The sequence below is a fragment of the Camelus ferus genome, chromosome 19, assembly GCF_009834535.1.
Source record: "Camelus ferus isolate YT-003-E chromosome 19, BCGSAC_Cfer_1.0, whole genome shotgun sequence".
In the NCBI taxonomy this organism is placed as follows: Eukaryota; Metazoa; Chordata; class Mammalia; order Artiodactyla; family Camelidae; genus Camelus; species Camelus ferus.
Genome location: NC_045714.1, coordinates 10,011,066 through 10,032,681, shown reverse-complemented (window position 1 = coordinate 10,032,681; position 21,616 = coordinate 10,011,066). Strand labels below are relative to the sequence as shown.

Here is a 21,616-nt window from a genome sequence, read left to right as displayed (position 1 = left end):
ATTCAAGCCAGACACAATCTGGTTCCAGCCTCCTTTTGTGCCTTCTTGCTCTCTGCCTCCACTATGCCTGCCACCACCCTTCTCAAAGGTCCAGCCACCCAGGCTGTTTACCTTCACCTGAACTCAAACTCAAACAGTTTGCCCAAACTGGTTCCTCTGCTCTAAATGTCCTCCCAACCCCTCGCTTTCCGTCTAAGAAACTCCTGTGCATCCCTCATGACCCTGCTGAGCTGCCACCTTGGGGCAGAGTTATGTTTACTGTATGCGTGTGACAGAATCCAATGATAAACATGGATTACAGATTTCAAATTAAGGCCCCTCCCCTATATACACATAAAAACCCACTTTAACACAAGTCTCCAAAGTGTATCATAATAAGAAGCACTCATCTAACGTCTACTGAGCTCTCGCTCTGGGCCAGGCACTGCACTAGGTCCTTTGCAGGGATTATGTCCATACTCACAATAAGTCTGTAATAAGAAACTGAGGCTTATGGGGAAGTCAAACCACGCAGCCTGTCCTGATCCTGAACACCACTGCCTACAATGAAGTAAGTTCTGCTCCGAGGGATCTCATTCCTAATTCTGAGAAGGCTAACGTTTCCCGGAGGCCGCGCAGGTTTGCACAGCGCTGGTTCTCGGCGCCTGTCGTACTTACATTTGTTCGGCTGGCGGGGGGACCGAGTGCTGCCTTCTGGGGGCTGGGGGGGATGTCATACAGCTGCTGCTTCCCTGGCTCCTGGGGACAGACCGCAAAGGAGGATGACTTGGATTTCTCCTTCCTGGTGCCTGCACATCACAAACTCTCCCCACACCAGTGTTCTTGTTTGCTTGTTTGTTTTTTGTTTTTTCCCCAAACAAAACCACAAATCACTGGAAGACTTTGGGACTTTCAGCGTGCTGCTTTTGTGGGTGGAGGTGTGTGCTGCACTGGGTGTATTTTCAACACTGGACTCTGTGTTTTAAAAAAGGCACCTTCTCGATTGAAGGTGGGGACACGCTATAGCGAGAACTAGCTGCTGTTGGCCTGAGTTAAAAATGGCAGTTCATTTCCTTCTGTAAGTTCACCTTAAGAATGAATTAAAGAAGAATAAACATAAGATGGGGACTTAATATGGCTTTTGTCTTTCTTGTTTATCTCGGTGGAGATTTTCCTGTGCTTATAACAACTCATGAACTCATCCTGCAAACATACACTGAGTGCCTACTACCTCCTCAACACTGAGCCAAATGACATCTCTACACCCGGTAATGCGCAGAAGACGTGGTGCCCGTACAGATAATAGGCATTAAAAAAAATGGTGTTGTTTTATGTTGGGAGGGGTGTAATTAGTTTTATTTATTTACTCATTCATTCATTCATCTTTAATGGAGGTACTGGGGATGGAAGCCAGGACCTCGTGCATGCTAAGCACACACTCTTACCACTGAGCTACACCCTCCCCACAAAAGGCATTTTTTTATGCAGCAGTTAGGAAGTACATACACAAGGATGTGATAAACAGATTGCATGTTCCAGAGCGAGGTGAGACAACACCAAAACAGGTTTTGCAAAGACAGAGAGAAAAAGCTGGAATTTGGAGGGGGGGTTTCTTTGGAGGGAGGTGGGCTGTGCTCCTCCTGCAGTCTCCTCCTCAGCTGGCGAAGGAAGAGATGCTTTTCATCCCCTTCAAGCAAAGTGGAAAGTGCCCAATAGACCTCCTGTGACTTGAGTTGTGCCCCCTGAGCTCGGGGGCATCGTGCGCAGGCTCTAACTCCGCTTGAGGGAAGTCAAAGGTGAGAGTCTGATGACAAAGCGCAGGGTGGTGGCTGTGCTATGGAGCCCTGTTCTCAGGGCCGGGACCAGGGCGAGGAAAGAAGAGCGCCCCTCTTGGCACAGCATTTAGAGGGGCACCAAAAACTCAGGCACCAAGGGAAATAATAGTTTATGCAGTATTTTTTTAAAAATCACAAACAATGTGGAAAAAAAAACCCATGGTGAACAAAAGGTCAGAACAAATGAAACAAGAAAAGATCCACAGGGCGGGGACGAGGGTGAGGCCAGTGAAGCGAGTTGTACAAATGGGTCTTTACATCAAACTTAGGTGCCCAAGGTCAGTCCCTCATTCTCATCACCCAGTTCTGCCTGCCTGCGCTCTGGAGTCTATCAGGCCTGAGGGAGCACGCATGTTTCCCACGGACCAGACGTGGACCACACGGGAGCTGGAGCAGGAGCCAGGCCAGAGAGGGTGAGAGCTTCTCAGGAGGGTGAGGCTGGAGATGACCGCCTGCCCCGGAGCTCAGGGAGGAGCCTTCAGCCACCAGCTGGGGAGAAGCATTTGCCCACCTCGTAGTATTTGCAGATAAGAGATGCCCAGCAATCAGGCCGGTGTCAGGGTGTGGGGGTACTGGGGGGGGGTGGGGGGGCACTTGCAGGAATGGCCCAGTAGAGAAAGAGTCATCTTTCAATGCTCACTGCCTCCACAGAGCAACACTGTGACATCCCCCCATCAGAACCAGGCACGCAGCAGGGCCTTTCTACATCTGTGCTTTCTCCTTGCCTGCCTCCCCTCAGCCCTGTAGGAGCCTGAGGCCACCCAGTGAGCAGAAACCAGAGGGAGGGAACTGGCAGCCAATCCTGAGTCCTGCAGCAGGAGCCCAGGCTCTGCCAACAAGCTGGGAGGGCAGGTGCTTTTGCTTAAATGAATACGAAATGTGGGTATTGCCTGGACTGGACATTTAAATTCCTCCACTGAGACTTCTTATTACCTGTGAGTGACCAGGAAGTTACAGATTCAGACTGAATTTTTCTTTAGACTAGAGCAGTGGCTCTCAGTCCTGGCTGCACTGGAGAACTACCTGGGACCTTTAACCTTCCCGCTGCTCGGGGCCCACCCAGACCCCAAACATTGTAGTCTCTGGGTAGGGTTCCAGGAAGCAGGCATGGTTGGGTAAAGCACCCAGGCCACTCTGATATACACTGATGGGCAGGGGAGAATGCAGCCAGGGGCCCATTTTGATGGGCTAAGAAATGAGGGAAGTTGTTTTTTGATTACATGAAGCATGTCTTACAAAATTGATCTACCAGTTACATTCAAATAAGTTTAAAAAAAAATCCTGAGATTTCCTCCCCCCCCCCGAGATAACCAATCTTAAGATAACCAATGACCAGAATAATGTTAAGACTATGATGTATCTCCTTCATGATATTACTTTTAAAAAGTGCACATCTGTGTATGTGTGTGTATGCGCATGTGTGTGTGTATGCATAGATATAAAGTATCTACTGCAAATGAAAAGTAAACATTTTTAAAGTATTCAGAATTCAAATAGTTCTCCTGAGCAGGTCTGGGCCCCCTGGGCACAAAGCTGGCTTCGGAGTGGTGATGTGTCCTTTGAACTCAGGACTGGAGCCCTAGGAGATGTCACAGTGGACAGCTGAAAGGCAATGTCTGCGTAAGGCTGAGACCCCACACTTCGGGCAGAGAAACCTGGGAGGATCAGGACCACAGAGGAGGCTCACCTTCAGGGCTGGAGGGCACCGGCTCTGGGAAGGTATGTCGTACACTTGGGAAGGCAGAGCTGGCAACGAGATCCTAGCAGATCTGGGAATCGTGAAAACGGCCTTGAGGAGAAAAAGAAGAGCCGAAGGAAAGAAACGTCACTGCTGAGTCCATGGAGTGTGCTCAGTTTCCCAGAGGATGCTCATGTTCTCTAGGGCCCCGAATCCTGGGTTATTAACGTGTCTGTCTAACGATGCTGAGGATGCAGCCATGAATGAGACAGGTGGGGGCGCTTTAAGCGTGCTCCCTTATCCTCTGCTCTGTGATCCCCTTCACTGCAGTGGGTCAGTAAACCTGGCTTGGTACCTGCTCATCTTAGGCAGGTCCAAGGACAAACTCCGCAGTGGTTCCCATTATACTCTGGGTTAATTCCAAGTGTCTCGCAGGCCATGCCCTGTCCAACCCCAGGGACCGTGAAAGATGTGTCCCCAGCTCTCAGCCATCCTCCCCCTTCCCTCTTCCCTGCCACCCCCACCCCTTACTCGAGCACACCAAGCTCTCACCCACCGAGAGCCTTTGCGAACACGGCAGCACTGCCTATGTCTCCCCATTTCTCACTCCAGGCCCATTTTACTTATGCAACTGACTTTGTGGGTCACCCCTACCTAGGAGACTACAGTGGGACTTCCCTGTGTTTAGAATTATAGGTGGAAAGAAGCCAGTTCAAAAATACCCAATGTTTCTTGGAAAATGTAGGTTCAAGACAGCAATCAATCAAGGAACATGTTTTGAGAAGCATGGTTTCAAACGATTAAGGAAACTCCAGTGCAGGAACTCAAGGGTCTAAAAGCAATGTCATCAGGAAATCTGACCCTTTTTACTTGAAATACAAAAGATTTCCCTCTCTGAATTTAAACCAAAAATCAAATACCTTCTTTGTACTGTGACTTTTTTTAAAGAGAGGCCAGCATGTTATATTAAGGAAGTTGGAATAAAAAGTAAAACAAAGCTCAAGATAGCGGTTACCCTGGGGGGAAGTGGCTGGGAGACGTGGGAGGGGGCTCCTGGGGCGCTGCTTTTGTTCTGTTTCTGGATCTGAATACTAGACACTGAATGATAGACCCTCAGGATCTATAGGTTAAGCTTCAAAAAAAAGTTAATTGCGGCGGAGGAGGGATACACTGGGCGTTTGGGGCTAGCAGATACACACTACTTCATACAGAACAGATAAACAACAAGGTCCTGCTGTACAGCACAGGGAACTAGATTCAACAGCTTGTAATAACTTATAATGAAAAAGAATATGAAAAAGAAAAAACATATCTATGTATAACTGAAGCACTATGCTGTACGTTAGACACTAACACAACATTGTAAATCAACTATACTTCAATTTTAGAAAAAGTTAATTGCAAAGAATAGATAGTGTCAGCCTCAGAGTCAGGGAAGCAAGGTGAAGGGCACTGCCTTGGCCAGCCTGGCAGCGTAGACAGACAGACAAAACAAAGAATCTTTAGTCTGGTGTTCATCCGCGTGTGACCCTTTCCTTCACCTCCCTGGGAGCCAGCATTCTCATCTGTAAAATGAAGAGTTGTTCTAATCTAAAGAGGCCTCAATCTCTCACCTACAGAGCTGTCTTCCAGCTAGAGACCCAGACTCCCCAGTGAGGACAACCGAGGAAAGTGACACATTTCCACCTCTTGGTTTTTAATATTTTTGACCAAGTTTAATCTAGAGATAGTCAACCCATGTATAAATGGAATCTCTGAAATGGGTTCCCTTGGGCCATGTGCCAGGTCTGTGAAATGCCCATTGGAAAACAGCTCAAAGCCTGTGGCTGGAGTAGCTTCTGCTCAGAAGGTCTTTTCTCAGCAGTCTGAGACTCAAGGCTCACCGCTAGAATACACGAACAGGGAGGAGATGTCTGCCTTTTCTGTGGATCAGAAGATTCTTAACTGCTTATCATCTTGCATTTCTTCTAGCTCCTCCCTTCTTGTAGTAGAGGAAAAAGCAAAATCATTCAGAATCCCCAAAAGATACAACTCGAGATGAACTTAGAAATGACCTTGATACAGAGCAAGCAAGAGACGTGCAGGGGGGTGTTGTGACGTTTCCAACTGCCCGGCCTGGCTGTGGCTGCCCCAGAGGCCGAGGGAGCCTAGACTCCTGATTTCCAAGCCACAGGTGGCATCTATTGCTTTAAAAGACCCCCAAGCATAGAGAAGGCAATAAAAAAAGAAAAGGGGTAGGGAGGAGGCCAAAATAGAGACAGGGTAGTCATGGAGGGGAACCTGAGCAGGAATAAGAGGCGGGAAAGTTTCCCAGGTGTTTTACTGGGGCCACCTCAAGAACCTACTTGAGCGGCGAGGAGCCCCTGGCTCCTGAATTCCCCTTGTGTGGCTGTGGTTTCTGCCGATGGCCGCAGCCTGTACCAGTGGGGGCTCCAAACCGCTGACATGCCTCATGTCAGGACAAATCCTACAGCTAATGCTTTCTGAGTTAAGCTGAGATAGTAAAGTCATGTCTCCTTTTATACCGCTGTCGGTCTAGAAGTTGACAGTGAGTCCAGGGTTATGAAGCCTGATGCTGGACCTGGTGGCTTCATTCATTCCTGCTCTTGTTAACAGAGCTCCGCGGGACACCTGGGGAACGGTGGAACACTGCATCGGTTTTCCTTTTAGGGGGAAGGGAAAATGGCCTTTGCTTTTTTTGTTGTCTTGTTTTCTTTAGTGGCTTTGAAAAGAAACGCAAATTAGCCTCAGCTAAGGACATTTGTCGTTTTTGGAGGAGCCAGTACGGGGGCCCTGCTCTGAGTCAGCTGCTCAGACAACAGCTGAGCCTACCCAGCCTCCATCTGGGCCAGCTGTTCCAGAAAAGCGATGCAGGGCCCACCCTATGGACGGCGGCAGGAGCCCCCCCCCCCCCCCCCCCCCCGCTTCCTCCTGGTGTCAGCAGCCAGGGCCTGAGTGGCAGCTGTTCAGTGCAGCGGCTGCCTGGTTTCCTGCCTGGCAGCCCAAGGAGGGAGAAAATCTGAATTATTCAGAAATCTTTCAAGGCATCAACACCTTCCCGTTTGAAGATGGCGTTGGAAGCTGGTGTGGGGGAGGCCTGTGTGGTAAGCGGGACATCCCCGGGGGCCCAGCACATGCATCAGGAGGAGTGGCCTTTTCTGGGGAGGGACCTCACCAGGATCTCTGTCCAGAGCAGTGGCCGGGTGGGATGTGTCATTTGAGCCAAAAGCAAAATGTGTGATGGTAGGAAATCCACAGTGACTGAAGCCCATGCAAATCTGCTCTGCCTTCTTAACACCTCATGAAGCCAGGACTTCGGGGAAAACTGTGCATTATTTTTCTCTTCTATTAATTCCTTTCCTTCTTTAAAAAAAAAAAAGTTTCAGTCTGTATTTACCAAGTGCTTCCTTTCCTCTATTTAAAAAAAATTATAGAGGTGAGATACACGCTCTATATAACACATATCACCTTCCTAATCTCTTTGTTCATTAAGTATTTATCTATTTATCAAGTACCCACCCCGTGCCAGGCACGGTCCTAGATGCTGGGGACACAGGAATGGATAAAATAAAAGTCCCGGCTTAATGCCTTCTTTCACTTTCTCCTTAACCAACTCCACTTCCTAAGGGTAACCACTGTTGGTGTGTGTTCTTGTCAGTGTGTGAACACGCACACACAGACACAGAACTGGTTTTTGAGTTTTTGTTGTTTGTTTGGCTTTTATTGAAATGGCTCTTCCTCCCCTCTTGTAAATACCTTATAGAACTATTTCATCTTTTTTTCAGAACTGCATAGTCGTTCATTGTAGGGCTATGCCAAAATTCATGTAACCAATGCCCCATGAATACCCATTTAGGCATTTTGGATTTTCCCTACGACAAATAATGCTCTAGTGCCCATGGCTGCCTCATCTAGATATATTTTTGCCTTCTTGTATATTTCTGCAGCAATTCTGGAAGTAAAGTTTCTGGATTGAAAGGAATATCTATTTTAAATCTGATGAGTAATTTCTTGCATCTGAACCCATGGAAATTCAAGTCCTCCATTTACCAGCAGCCACCCTAGTGTTCCTTCCTAGTGTGAAAAAAGACCTCCACAAACAGTGTGATGCTTTCACGCATAGTTCGACTGAGCATTCAGTCTCCTGCGAAGTGTAGAGAGCTGGGAATCACTGGGGTGCAGAGAATATGAATGCCAACCAAAATGGGGACCAAACACAAGCTCACCCAGTCACCCCAACTGTGTGGCTCCCATCTTGCATGTTTGATCTCTAGATGGACACCCATGAGTCAAGGGTAGTTAAGCCTCTGGGTGCTATGTACCCCTTGACCTATTTTTTCTACCTGGAAATAAGCTTACCTGCTTTGGAAAGCTTAGAGTCTTTTCACAGATGATCCTGGCGTTGGCAGGTGGGTCAGGGAACTCATAGACTTGGACTGTGGGAGGCGGGGGCCTCTCCACCCAGCTCTTCATCTGCTCGTACACGGGGCTGGGAGGCGGGGGGTTGAGCATGGTGGGCACCTGGTAGGTCTCCTGGGAGCTGGCGGGAGTGTCTTCCAGACCCCTCGGGAAAGGGGGGCCGGGCTTGTCGGCAGGGCCCTCCCTGAGGATCTGGAGGCGGTTGGCAGGGGCCAGGCCTTGCCTCCCATGGAGTGAACACTTCCACCAGCCCTCACTTTCCGGTACGTTTTGCTCCAAAACGGTCAGGATGTCTCCTCTGCAGAAAGCCAGCTCATCGGAGCAGTCAGGGTGGTTGTCATAAAGTGCCCTGGCCAAGAGTGTCTGGGGGCCGGGGAGAAAGAATTCATGGTTATTACCATTGCCATCCACTGCTACGGTGATACCACTCACTTAGAACACTGTCACAATTGCTCTGTTATCCCTTCCCTCCACCCCAGAGGCCCTTGTCCTTGCTGTCTGCCTGATCGATTTCTACCCATCCTTGGGGCGAGGGTCTCAGGGAGGTCTTACCTGCATCCTGAGACCAGGTCCAGCCTCCCGATTACACTCTTATGGACCTGATTTAATTTGTGGTGACTATGACATATTTACATAGTTGAATGCAGCCTAGCACAGAGTTGGATTGAAATCCTGGTTCTGTGACTTCCTAGCTGTGTGCCCTTGATTAAACTAGCTACTCTCATTAGGCCTTAGTTTCTCTGTCTGTAAAATGGGAATAATAGTACTAACCACCTCATGGAGTTACTGTGAGAATTAAATGGGTTGATACATACAGACAGCTCATAGAACAGTGCCTGGCATGTGGCAAGTGCTCAGCAAAAGCCTGGATGCTACTGTCATAATGATCCTACTGCTCTTTATCTGGTTGTTGTTATTTTTCTCCTGATTTGGGTTGGAAGTTTGTGACTGCAGGGGTCAGATCTTGTCTGAGGTCCTGCTCCTTCCCTAGTATCAAACTCAGACCCAGGTGCATAGGAGATGCTCCATCGTTGTTCTTTAATTCATGAGTGACGAAACAAAGACCCAGGGAGTGAGTGACTTATCTACACAACCAAGATCCAAACCCAGGCAGCCTTTTGATTCTCAGACCCATGTTCTTTCCGTAAGCCACACGCCCTCCAAAAAAACATAACCACCTGTTGTAATGGCAGCAATGGTAAAGCTCTCCCCACCTTTGCCTTCTGTTGGAATTTTCTGCTGTAAATAAATGAAGGCAGTTTGTTTCTGTGGGTTTTAAAGTATTGCCATCCTCCCTCCCTTATTATATCCATGTGTACTTATTACAAAAAAATAAGAAATAAAGAAAAACAAAAAAGAAAATGAAAATTACCCATCATCCCACCACTCAGAGGTAACAATTTCTACCATTTTGATATTCATCATTCCAGTTGGTTTTTCAAAAAAAAATTAAATGTAGTTCATTAAACTTTTTATACCCACTAGCCGCTAGCACGTACAGTTTTATAAATAAAGCAAAAATGACCAACCCTCCCATTACATTTATTGAGAATTGATGCTGCTTTTGGCATAATAATGGCTTTTTTTTTCTGTCACAAAAATGGAATTGGATGACCAACTGCTGAAAAATACCATCTTAAACCCACAGTCAGGTCTGTGTGGATTTAGGGAAACACATGCATGTGATTCTGAGAACCCTAAGCAGAATCAGATCCTTCCTGCAGGCAAACAGGCACTGAAAATCCTCCCCATAAAATCCACAGCAGCTGAGATCCCAGGGGATCACACAGTTCTTGTACTTGAATCTTTTTTCTTTATTACAAAAGTAACAAAAGTTCATTAAAGAAAGAATGCAAAATAAAATGATAAGCAAATAGAAAAAAACAAAAATGAGGGGGAAGAGTATAGCTCTAGTGGTAGAGCACATGCTTAGCATGCAGGAGGTCCTGGGTTGAATCCCCAGTACCTCCTCCAAAAATAAATACATAAATAAGTAAACCTAATTACATCCACCCTCCAAAAATTAAAAAAAATTAAAAATTAAAAAGAATCCCCCAAAACCAACAAATGCCTACAGGGCCACTAATACAACCTTAACTGCGGTTACTTCTCTGTTTTGTGTGTTTCCAGATCTCTTCTTGTGCATGTATGTTCATTTACATACCTAGAGTCAGTTTTATTTTTAAAATATAATAAGATCCTGAGATGAGAAGCCCCATAAAAATGGGAAGCCCCATAAAAAAAGACCAGCAGGACCCACAGGCAGGGCCACTACTCTCCTGTCAGCACCATCCAGTTCCCTGGCACAGTGGCTTTATCTCACTTTTTGCCTCTGAAACGGCTTACTTCTAGGAAAGTGGAACTTACTCCTAAAATTCTATTGATTCCTTGAGCGAGCTCCTGATTGGTCCACTTATAGTGCTTCATTTGCATGAAGCTCACTCCTGATTGGTTATTTCTCTCACTCCTGATTGGTCCATTTCCCTCACTCCTGATTGGCTATTTCTTTCACTCCTGATTGGTCCATTTCTAAAAAGCTTGTTCCTAATTAGTCAACTTTTGTTATACCTTATTTGCATATGATGTAGCAAAGTGTAAACTGGCAGCCTATAAAAGCCTGTGTAAACTTACAGACCTGGTCCAGAGCTTGAAGTGTTAACTCATCTGGGCCTGGTGGCATAATAAACCTGAGTTCTCCAACTCTCTGAGTGCTGCTTGGTCTCTAGCCCAGATCCAGGTTGCTGTCACAACTGAGCTGTAACACTGAGCTGTCAAGCGCTTTTCTGCAACAATCCCATAATACATACAATTTTACAGTCTGCTTTTTCTTTCTTTTTTTCCTATGTCCATAAATAGTTTCCTTCAGTACCTCTTTAATTGTATGGATGTTTCCCAATGTTCCTAGACTAGTCTTTCCTAATTTGGGGACATTTTAGTGAATTCCAGTTTTTAGCGATTACAAACAATGCTGAAATGATCATCTTCAGCGCTATCTGCAGCTCCCCCAATCTATTTCCACAGATGCAGTTCTAGGTAGGAAGTCGGCAGGGTGGAAACCATTAGGGCTGCCCACGGCCCGCCAGCAAAGTCATTTCCAAGTCTGCCCGAGAATGAGATGGCCTGTTTCCTTCCCCCTAACCTACCCTGTGCATTAGCTTTTTGTTAGATGGCACAGCTGGTTTTAAAAATATTTATCAAGAAAACTTGAAATGTTTAACACATTCATGGAAACACCCAGACTACCCCAAACTACAGAACTGGCTGCAGCCTTCACACCACAGAGAGTGGAGAACTTGCGTTGGGAGGAGAGTCACCTCCCTGTGGCATTTCCGCCACAAACTCATTTCTCAAAGAAGGAAAAAGGGCCTGGAGAGTTATGGGCACGTGCATGGTGAGGGCCGTTGCTGCCTGGAGACGCCCTCTCTCATCCTCGGTGAACTAGAGCCCCTCAGCTAGAGGGATGGTATGAGGTCTCACTTGTCTGGTTGAGTGAGTTTATGAGATTAAATTAGAAAGCAGAGAGCTGAGTCAGAGCCAACAGACAGGGATCCCCTGGGGTCAGCCATGTGTTCCTTCACAGTTCAGCCAACCTTTACTGCACTATTCCCAGGGCTGGAGTTCTCAGGAACATGAATTTTGATCGTGTTCCCTTCTCACTCTACGACCCTTTGACAGCTCCCCGGCAACCTTTGGACGAAGCCCCAAGTCTGCCAAACCTTCAGGGCCCCAGGTGATGCTGCTCCTGCCCATGTGTCCAGCCTCACAGCATCACTTCCTTCACCAGCCACACATGGGTGCCAACCTTTTGGGGTCCTCGAGTTTTTTGCACATGCTGTTCCCTCTTCTCAAAACAGCAGCTTTTCACACCGTGAAATTCTACTCATCCTTCCAGACACGTCTTAAATATCCCTTCCTTGGAAAAGGATTCCCTGATGCCTAGATTCCTGCAGACTAAACTAGTCCTCCCCATTTTTTCGCTTAATACCTTTCCATGTCAGGACTTAGGACATTTGTATCTAACTCATTAAGTGGGCAATCATCTTTTTGGCATCTGTCTCCCTGCAGAGCATAAGCTCCAGGAGAGCAGGGATCACATCTGCCCTCACCGTGTCCCCAGGCTCCCATACACAGTATGTGCTCATCAGCTACTTGGTAAGTTAACCAATGGATAAGGACGAGTGATGCGATGCCCTCATGTTCAAGTCTTCGGAAGGTAAAGAGACACACAGCACCAAGATGAGAGCCCCTATTTCTGTCTAGAGTAGCATAAGAAGGAAGCTCTCCGACCCTTCTAGATGGCTTCAGTAAGAATGACCCCTGAGATGTCCAAAAGATGGGCCTCAAGGCCTGGCTAGTCTGCACACACAAGTACTGTCCCTTTGATGTGCTGTGAGCAGGTTTCACAAGAATGTGGGTGCTCAGCTTGGAGAATCCAGCAGAAATGAAGCATTTAGAGGGAACAGAGCTTCAGAATCTTATAAAGAGCATTGATTAAAGGTCTAGACTTAGTACAGTTACTTGCTACCTTGTAGATTATTTTTTGGTTAAAGAGGCCAGTAACTTCTGTTCAGTAAGAAAAGATAACTTGAAAGGTTATGGTTTATTACCTTGTTGGACTTTAACCAGGCAATCATATCCGAATATTCCTGTATTGAATTGCCTACAAATACCTAGATCCTTAAATGCTCTTGGGCCCGATTTTAACCTTTTCCTGATTCCCTCATTAATGAATCAGTCTTTGACATGAGTTCATTTTATATTCACATGAGAGTCATGATTATGCCTTTTGGAAAATAATACTTTAACTGTCCACACTGGGAAGAAAAGGGAAAACAAAACACAATCTCCAATCCATCATCACAATTCCCATGAAATACATCTAACACAGTTGTAAAAGGTAAAGCCCATCATCTGAAGTGTGCTTGCCTTTGTCTAGAAATAACGAAGTGTGTTATGTTCAGACAGAGCAGTTGCTTCTACATGGCAGCTGCTTACAAGTGTCCAGATTGACAGCAGCTCAGCCGGTGGCTTTGCCCATTGTGAAAGGCGGGGGTGCTTGTCCCGAGAACAATGGGCCTCTCTGATCTTCCACCCCAGTGGGCACCCACAGCTGTCCAAGACGGACAGCGGCTGTCTAGTTCTGGAGACATGGCTTACAGCCCGCAGCCTTCAGAGCAGCAGCCCACCCTGAAGGATATAAACTCCCAGCAAAGGGAAGTCCTAACTGTGTTGCCATGATGTGAGTCCCTTCAGAATAGTAGTTCATTGAAATTGGCAAGAGGTGTTTCTGGACACCTTGTGCAGTCAATTAATGTCTCAGTTTTAAGACAAAGACCATCAAAAATCTGTGTTATAAAAGAAGAATTAAACACATGTGAGAAGTCTTGGGGAATTCCTCTCCCAGAAAAAGGAGGTAACTGGACTCTACTGAATGAGGAACTATTTTGTGTTGGGTGCTCTGAAGTCATTATACCACTTAATTCTCAGATGCCTCAGAGGAAGGTTTTCTTATCCTCATTTTACAGATGAGGAAACTGAGGGTCAGAGAGAGCAAATGACTTGCCAAGGTCACTTGGACTCTTAAGTGTTGTCTTCACATCCATCATTGTACCTCTTGCAATTCATTCCCCAGACACCAGCCAGAATGATATTATATATATATATATATATACACACATATACACACACACACATATATATATATATATACACACACACACATATACACACATATATATATACATACACACATATACACACACACACATATATATATATATATATAAAATCAGACTGTGTTGGTCTCTAGTTTAAAGCTTCCAGTTGCTTAGAACCGCGCTTAGAACAAAACAAATTCCCTACTTGATTGCCCCACCTGATCCGCCTCCTGGCCCGCTACTCCTGGGAATTTCCCTCCAGCTGCATTGTTTCCTTACTTTTCTCCGATGCACTAAGGAGGGCATCTCCTTCACCGCAGGACCTGCGCCCTCCCCCTACTCCTCCTGTCCAGAGCACTTTTCCGCCAGGTCGTTTGCATGACTGACTCCTCTTTCAGATCGCACCTCGAGTCACCTCCCTGCCCACGCGTGCGCACGCAAGGCCGGGCGCCGCCTCCTGGTGCAGCCACGCCGGACTTGGAACTGAGGATCCTCTAGACATGCTGAAGAAAGAATCTAGCTGGGGGCAAGCGGGGCTGGGCAGGCTGGCGGTGCGGGGAGAACAAGGAACAGCAGCCGCAGCAAACGTGCGTCGTGCGCCTCCGTGCCTGGCACCGCGCTCGCGCTCTCCAGACAACGGACGGACTCGACCTGCTGGCCACTGCAAAGCATCCTGATAATAATTGCAGTTGTCGCTGAGGCCACACCCAAGTTATTTTGAAGAGGGTGTTTTTTTCTTAAACACTTTTTTGGGGGGTGGATATTAGGTTTGTTTTTTTATTTTAATGGAGGTGCTGGGGATTGAACCCAGGACCTCGTGCGTGCTAAGCACACGCTCTACTGCTGAGCTTTACCCTCCCTCCTAGAATTGGGTGTTAATTTGGAAATGTTTGTGTAGATGTTTAAGAGATGAAGGGGGACATATGTTTATATTTTTATTCTATTTGGGCACAAAGGCAGTTAGATTCGAGGTACAACGGAAGAAACCTTAACCAGTTTCTATCTTCATACAATAGCTGGGAGAAGGGAAAGGAAAACGAATAAGCATTTGGAAGGAAGAAGGGGAAGAGCTTAAGGAAACAAAGGCAAAGAATAAAAGACTCCCTTTCTGGAAGATGCTCACACAAGGGCCAGGTGCAATGTGCTAATAGATACTGAACCAGCAACCAGCCACGGGAGTAATTAGCTAGCTCTATTCATTCATTCATTCATTCATCATTCATTCATTCATCAAGACTGTATTGAGCATCTACTGCATGCTCGGGGCTCTGCTGGAGACAGAACGGTGAACAAAACAGTTCCTGATCTCACGCCAGCGTACGTTCTAGTGAAGGAGACACATTCCAACCAAATCAGAAATAAATATAGGGTTTCTAGTGCGATGAAGGAAAATACAGAAAGTTATGAGAAATTATGAGTGCAGTTGGGAAGTGGTGATGGATGAGGGCTTAGGGAAAGTTCCCCAGAGAAAGGGGCCATGGAAATTGCAACCTAGGGGTGAGTGGAAGTTAGCCAGATCAAGAAAGGGGGAGAAATCATCCAGGCAGAGGAAGAGAAATGTGAGGGCAGGAGGGAAGGAGGGAGTGAATTTGTGTGTCTGTGTGTGAAGTATGTGGGGTTGGGGGAGCTGAAAGACGACCAGGTTGTCTGGAGAGAAGTCAACAAAAACCCAGGGCTTGATTTCTGGATTAATCGATGTTTACATCTGATTGCGGGTAGAAAGGGGATTGGATGGAGCCAGTGTGAAGCCAAAGAAGGTCATCAAAGCCAGTTTTCCCAGTGCAAGTGGGAAATACCTGTGGCTCAGATAAGGGTGGAGATTGGCTGTAGGAAACTGTAGGGAAGAGCTGGTGAAGGATTGCATGTAACACTTGAGGTGAATCTTGAAAGAAAAGCAGGATTATAACTGCCAGACAAGGGAGGAGGAGGCACTATGGACCAGGGAAGTAAGATGCAGAGAGATCTGGTTCTCTTACTTTGTCTTCTGCAGTGACAGAAAGAGCCAGCGGCAGCAGCTACAGTTCTAAGCAGAACCAGATTAATGGGCCTGTGGAAATGCCACCTGCTGAAACTCCTGTTTTGTGCTTCTTCATTATTCCTATGACCAGAATGGCAGTCCCCTCTCTAGACCGGGAGAATGGGCACAGCTCCTCGGTGGCTGCCCCGTGCTGGCTCTCCAGGAGCCTGGCCTGCCTTTCTGCCTTACTTTACATTTTTATTTTCTTCAGTTCACTTGACAGAGTAAAGCAGCAGAAACTGAATGTTCAGGGTGGGTGGGGGGCCTCATCTGCAGTGTTGGCCTCATTTTAAAGCTTTATGGTGCCTGAAATTAGGAGAGGTTAAGGTCATGCAGCAGCAGGCAGTAGGATGGGAATTCAAACTTGAGTCTGTCTGACTTAGGTCTAAGTCAGTTTCCTACTCTAATCTGCTAAATACATGGAAACTTAGAAGGAGCTGATTTAAGGACATTTATAGGCAGGAGCAGCAAACTCATATGATTACAGAAACCAGGCAAGAAATATAGAAAAGTGAGGTGGGCCAGGTGTAAGACATTAGGGAGTGGTGAAGACTGTGGCATGTTCAGGCAGATTTTAAAAGATAACTAGTTGGGCCAAATGATGTACTCTGCTGCTGAGTCCAGCCCACTGCTGGGTCTTAGAGGCCTCACCCTCATTTCCTTTGCAAACCGGAGATTAGTAGTTGTGGGTACTGGAGCATTTCTGCTCAATGCAGGACCCCTTTAATGGGCAATCTGCTCTGAAGTGCCCCGTGATGTCATCCAAGACTGAGTGCAAGCCACTCACAGTTTGAGGCTCTCTATCCTCTCCTGCTGACTTCCCTCTTTCCCTTCCCAAGGGTCAGGTCAGCATCATAGCCCAATCCTGCTTCCTCCTCAATTTATCTTTCACAAGTGCTACCCTCGCCTCCCAGACCCTTGTACTCCCAAAATTAGAGAATTACTAGCCAGGGGATAGGAAAATGGAGATCCTGAGATGGTTTCCATCAAAGGAGCTAGAAAACCATCCTTTCCTTGAGAAGGTAAATCATACAACGAGGTCACCAGCTCACAGCAGGAAGTAGTAATTATGTAAGTGCCCCAAACATAAAGAGATAGAGATTGTAAATGTGGAAGGAACTCTGAGCAGCAAGTGGTCGCTGGGCACCTGCTCTGTACAACGTCATGGAACCCCATTAACAAGATGGGCATTTTTCTCCTTCTAAAATCCTTCTTTGAAAAGCGTCCATGTTTCGCATTTTAGCTTCCTTCTCACAGATCCCATGACTTACTTCCAAGAATTCTTAGTTACTTTTAGGGGGAGGTGATGGAAGGGTTCATACCTCCCCTCTGAAGGCCACAATTTTTTTTTTTTTTTGAGGCATACACTGTGAATCTTTCAGATCCTTTGATGTATGGGCAATGTGAATCCCTGAAGTTCATGAAGGCTTTCCTTGGATGGGGGAGGTTTTGAGATCAAGTGAAATATTCTCTTGTACATCTTTGTAAGGTGCCTGAGCCCAGACTCAGAACATCAGGAGGAAATGCGGAATGGAGAAAGCTCTTTGATCGTCTTTACAGGCAACGGTCTCCCCTTCAGTGGACTTGGAAGTACTTTGTATTATGTAAATACACAGATAGGCTTAGGAAGATCAAAGTGGAGAGAAGGGTGCTATCTGTTGGCTTGTGAATGTTTATTTTCCATCGTATTTTAAAGCACATTGTGTTAAAAAAAAAAAAAAAAAGGCTGGGGGTGGGGAGGGTAGGGAGAGAAAGAAAGTTTCCAAGAGTGTAAGAAAAATCCCCTCACCACCTCCATTTTTCCCACCCACATTCTCCAAAAAGGGAAGAAGGACAGAGGAAGAAGGACAACAGCGAGGAAGAAACAAAGTATCCACATGACACTTATTTTGTGAGAGATGTGGAGGGGTGAGGACATTCTGGGAGGTAAACTCTGGAGGATGAGAGGGGGTGGACGTTTTTTAAAGGAGTCACAGCAAAGACGATCTGAGAAGGAGCCCCACGTCGTAACCCTCGTGTAACCCTCATGTAACCATGCAGACTTCTCACACACCAGTGTGTCTCAGCTAATACTAAGTTCTTATAATTAACCAAAGAGAAGTGCTCGGACACCTGGGCCAGACGGGAGGGCCTCCCACAAGGGGACTGTTCGCACGCAAGACCAGGAATCAGGATGAGCAGCCCCTGGACTCCACAGCTGCGTGTTACATGCGTGTTACACCCGGGAAGGCGCTGGATAGCCGTTTGCTATTTCCTTCCACTTGGAGTCATGTTAGGAGGTCTGCATCTGAGATGGGAACACCAGGCCACCAGGCCACCTCCTCTTTCTCTTCTCTAAGTTATCCTAACCTTTCTTTTCTCTTATGAATTTCAGTATTTTTCCATCGCCACGTTTACATCGAAAAATAAAATTCTGCAAGTTCTCGGGAACCGAGAGTCACTTAACATAGAAAAATGGTGCATTTCACCACCAGAATTTGCCCTGAGGTTTGCAACTGTATTAAATTATTTCCTTTTAACGTGTCATGCCTCATGGGGTGAGAGAATTTGTGTGCGGAGCTATTGAGACAGCTCGGCTTCAATGAGCTGCATTTCATTCTCAGAAATATTTAGAATTTTTTTCTTAAAATGAGGTGACAGCTACGTAGCTTCTTGCATCACCCCACAACGTAAAGAAGAGTTGTTTCTCTTGGAGCTCTTTTTTTTTTAAACTTAGCAAAGTAGTTAAATGAGAGGTGCTGAGGGAAAACTGCTGTCTTTTCTGTGGTTAATACTGATTTGCCAGATAGGTTAGGAAAATAACCGACTTTCAGTGTCAGCTCCGCTTTTGAGAAAGTTGAAAAGTTCTGGATTGAAAGGCTCCAGAATGTGTAGAAAGTGACCTGAAGTCATTTGACTGAGATACTGAAACTCTCTTTTCCCAATTACTTTTATAAAGTCACTTTTTTTTTAAGCTTAAAAAAAAAAAAAACTTAACTAAGTAGAATATTAGCTTTCTTTCTTTTTTTTTTTACATTTTCTTTCTTTTTAAAATGTTTTTATTATTTTTAAATTTTATTTCTTGGGGGGAGAATCAGTTTTATTTACTTACTTATTTTTAATGGAGATACTGAGGATTGAACCCAGGACCTTGTGCACGCTAAGCACATACCACTGAGCTATCCCCTCCCCAAATATTAGCTTTCTAAACAAAATGTAAATTCTCTCTTTTTTGTTTCAAAACCTGGGACAGAGAACAACTGTCAGTAATTTCCCCTGGTGGGATCGTTATTTGGGAAGCATCATTACCTACTTCCTCAACTTAGGGGAAAAAATTGAAATAACGAGTCATGGGCCCTTTACACAGCTAACTCCGAGTCCTAAGCAATCAACAGTTTACAGGAAATGATGCCAAAAGAGAGAAACTCAGATACTCACAGTCACCTTCATCTTGATCCTCTAAAGAAATTATTTTTAAAGGTGATTAGTCCATATCCTGGGAAACACCGGCAGAAATCACTTTGGAAGGGAAATCCTCCTGTAATAGTTGGTGCTGGAATGCCATGAGGTTTGGGGTCTAAAACCCTTGTGCCTGACCAGTGCTCTTTCTGCAGCTGTTCTTGCCTGGAGATCCGGGCTGAAACCAACAGCCAGGGCTGGGAAAGGTTGGGGCCGGTTGCATAATACAATGGTTCCCTCCCACCCATCTGAATGCAAACAGCCATGGTTGGCGGGCTTATCTGTAGGCACTGGGGACTGAGAAGTGAATAAACCAGGTGAACTTGGAAATGAGAAAGGATATGAGAGAAAAAGAAAAACTTAAACAAAAGAGGGATTCCTTGTTTTCCCAACACCTCTAAAAGTGAGCCTGACGATGGCATAGTCTGTGAACACAGCACAAACCTTAACTGATTTCTCCATGATAACGTTGAACCCTGATCCCTCCAGCTGTGAATTCTTCCTGATGGTTCAGAGGAAAAGGCCTTTCTTACAGAGACTTTCATAGCCGCAGAAGGCCCTGCCTACTAGTGAGACTTTGAGGAAGAGGCTGTGGCCAGAGAAAAATTCCAAAGCTACCCAATGGAAGAGAAACATTTGCTTCCCTGATGCCTGATTACTGTGTTTTTCCAATAGGTTTGGGTTTTAACCAGATCAAGTCATTTGAATATACTTCCCTGATTCATGGGAATCTTGCTAAAGTTCACTTTTCCTGCTTCATTGATTTGACAAGCATTTATCAAGCACCTACTGTATGTCTGACAACGTGGGCTGTGGGACGAGGTGAGCCGGTTCTCTTGGTCTAAGCTCAGGATTGAAATGATGCAACAATAAAGATCTCCCAGATCTTCTAAGTAATTGATTTTTTTGTTTTTGGAAGTGGCCCAAGATGGGTCCATGTTATACCAAACTGTATTCTGCAGCTTGTAATGCCCTAGAGACCCAGCAGATTTTTTTCATCTGTCCCTCAACCCCTGCTCTCCACCTTCAAGTCCACTCTTTGCTAGTGACAAGTCCCTGAATTCTTAGGATACTTGGTTTGGGGGAAAGAGGAATTGAGAGCAATGTCGGGCCAAGGTGAGTGGTTGAGGACTCAGCCCTGTCTTGGGAGAAACTCACAGAGGGAGGAGGGCCTCAGCATCCACATCCCCAAGTGTCTGGCTCCCTCCAGCTGTGCACTTTTTCTTTTCTTACTCTTCTCTCCTGCTTCCTGAGAGCCAGGAGAGGGATTAAAGAAAATGACAGGTAGGGTCTTTTCCTTTCTCATATCTTTTCCTTCCTTCCTTTTTTCTTGTTTTGAAGGGTAAAGGGGACAAAAGACATGGCGATGAAAAGAAGTGTTTCATGTTCTTTGATTGGTCATAAGCAATTATACCAACGCCAGTTAGGAGACAGTTTTGTCTAAGACTGTGCTTCTTAAACTTCACATGTCTATTAACTGCATGCCTCCTGTCATATCCGTGTGCTGTCTGTATACGTTTTAACTGAAAGTAAAATATTGAATGAAGCCAATTTAAAAAAAACTCTCCCTAAGTAATATGACCTATGAAATTACAAGTTGATGAGCCAGGTTTAGGTTTTTCCGGTGCACATGAAAATATGCACTAAAGTGAAAAAAAAGTCCTGTCTGTGTACCGCACCTAAAATCATCTTGTATAAGTGAGGTCAAGGTCCCTGTAGGGCGTGAGTTTTCCATCTGATTGATGAGGAGGAATTCAAAGCTGGTCCAAGCTGTTTAATAGATCACAGAGAAATGAGTGAAGGTTCATGCTTGTTCACCAAATTCTCCATTTCCCAGGGTGAATTTTAGGGATGTTAAAAAAAAAAACAACAAATGACCCACCCTATTCTTTAAGCCCTTCTCTCATTCTCTTGGTGAGAATTTTTTCCAGTTCACTGGGTACATTCATTTTGTTGTCAATAATGGCCACAGATTAAACCCATCGCAAGCCTTACACGAGGTACCACAGGGAGGTTACAGAGAACACGGTCCGTAACTGTCCCTGTTGATTCTTAAGGGCTGCTGATCCCCTCACTTTGGAAAACATCCCAGGACAGAAGCAACTTGAAGTTCTTGCTGTTGGTAACTGACTCATTCAGCCTCCTGCCAGTTTAAATTCTGAACCAAGTCGAACATTCCACAAGCGCTTTTTACTTGTTGTTAACCAGATGGCAAACATCTCCAAGGGAGAGGCACCCTACTGCTTTCTTACCCCAGTTCTCCACCCTGTCCCCCCACCCCCAAATGACAGGCTGCCTGTGACAAATGTGTAACAAACAAAACGTGCTCTTGAGCTAAGGAGAAGCAAGAGTTTAAAGAAAAAGAACAACAGATTCACTCATTTAGAAAACTCATGGAGAAATGCTGTCCGGAGTGAGTGGGCTGCCCAGAGTTGCCCAGACTTGCCCGTGAATAACATTTCCTAGAGGAGTTTTAAGAGCCAGCAAAGCTCCACGCAGAGAGCAGGGAGATGCCGCCCCAGGCACAGGAGCACCCTGCATTCCGGGTACTAACTCTGTTCTCGCTGTGTACACACGCATCCTCCTCCATTCC

At 45.9% G+C, this 21,616-nt stretch overlaps 1 protein-coding gene across 3 annotated transcripts in view; it reads right to left on the bottom strand.

Annotated features, from left to right (window-relative positions):
* CASS4 (Cas scaffold protein family member 4) overlaps nucleotides 1-21,616 on the bottom strand; it is a 35,054-nt gene that overhangs the window by 7,140 nt on the left and 6,298 nt on the right. The window contains exons 1-4 of one of the 3 annotated variants that reach the window (XM_032461416.1): nucleotides 19,468-19,600; nucleotides 7,852-8,274; nucleotides 3,502-3,603; nucleotides 658-738 (exon numbers count right to left, since the gene is read on the bottom strand). In XM_032461416.1, coding sequence (XP_032317307.1) covers nucleotides 658-738; nucleotides 3,502-3,603; nucleotides 7,852-8,274; nucleotides 19,468-19,485 — 624 coding nt within the window. In that variant the 5' untranslated portion in view covers nucleotides 19,486-19,600. The other 2 variants (XM_032461417.1, XM_032461415.1) reach the window with 2 other exon arrangements.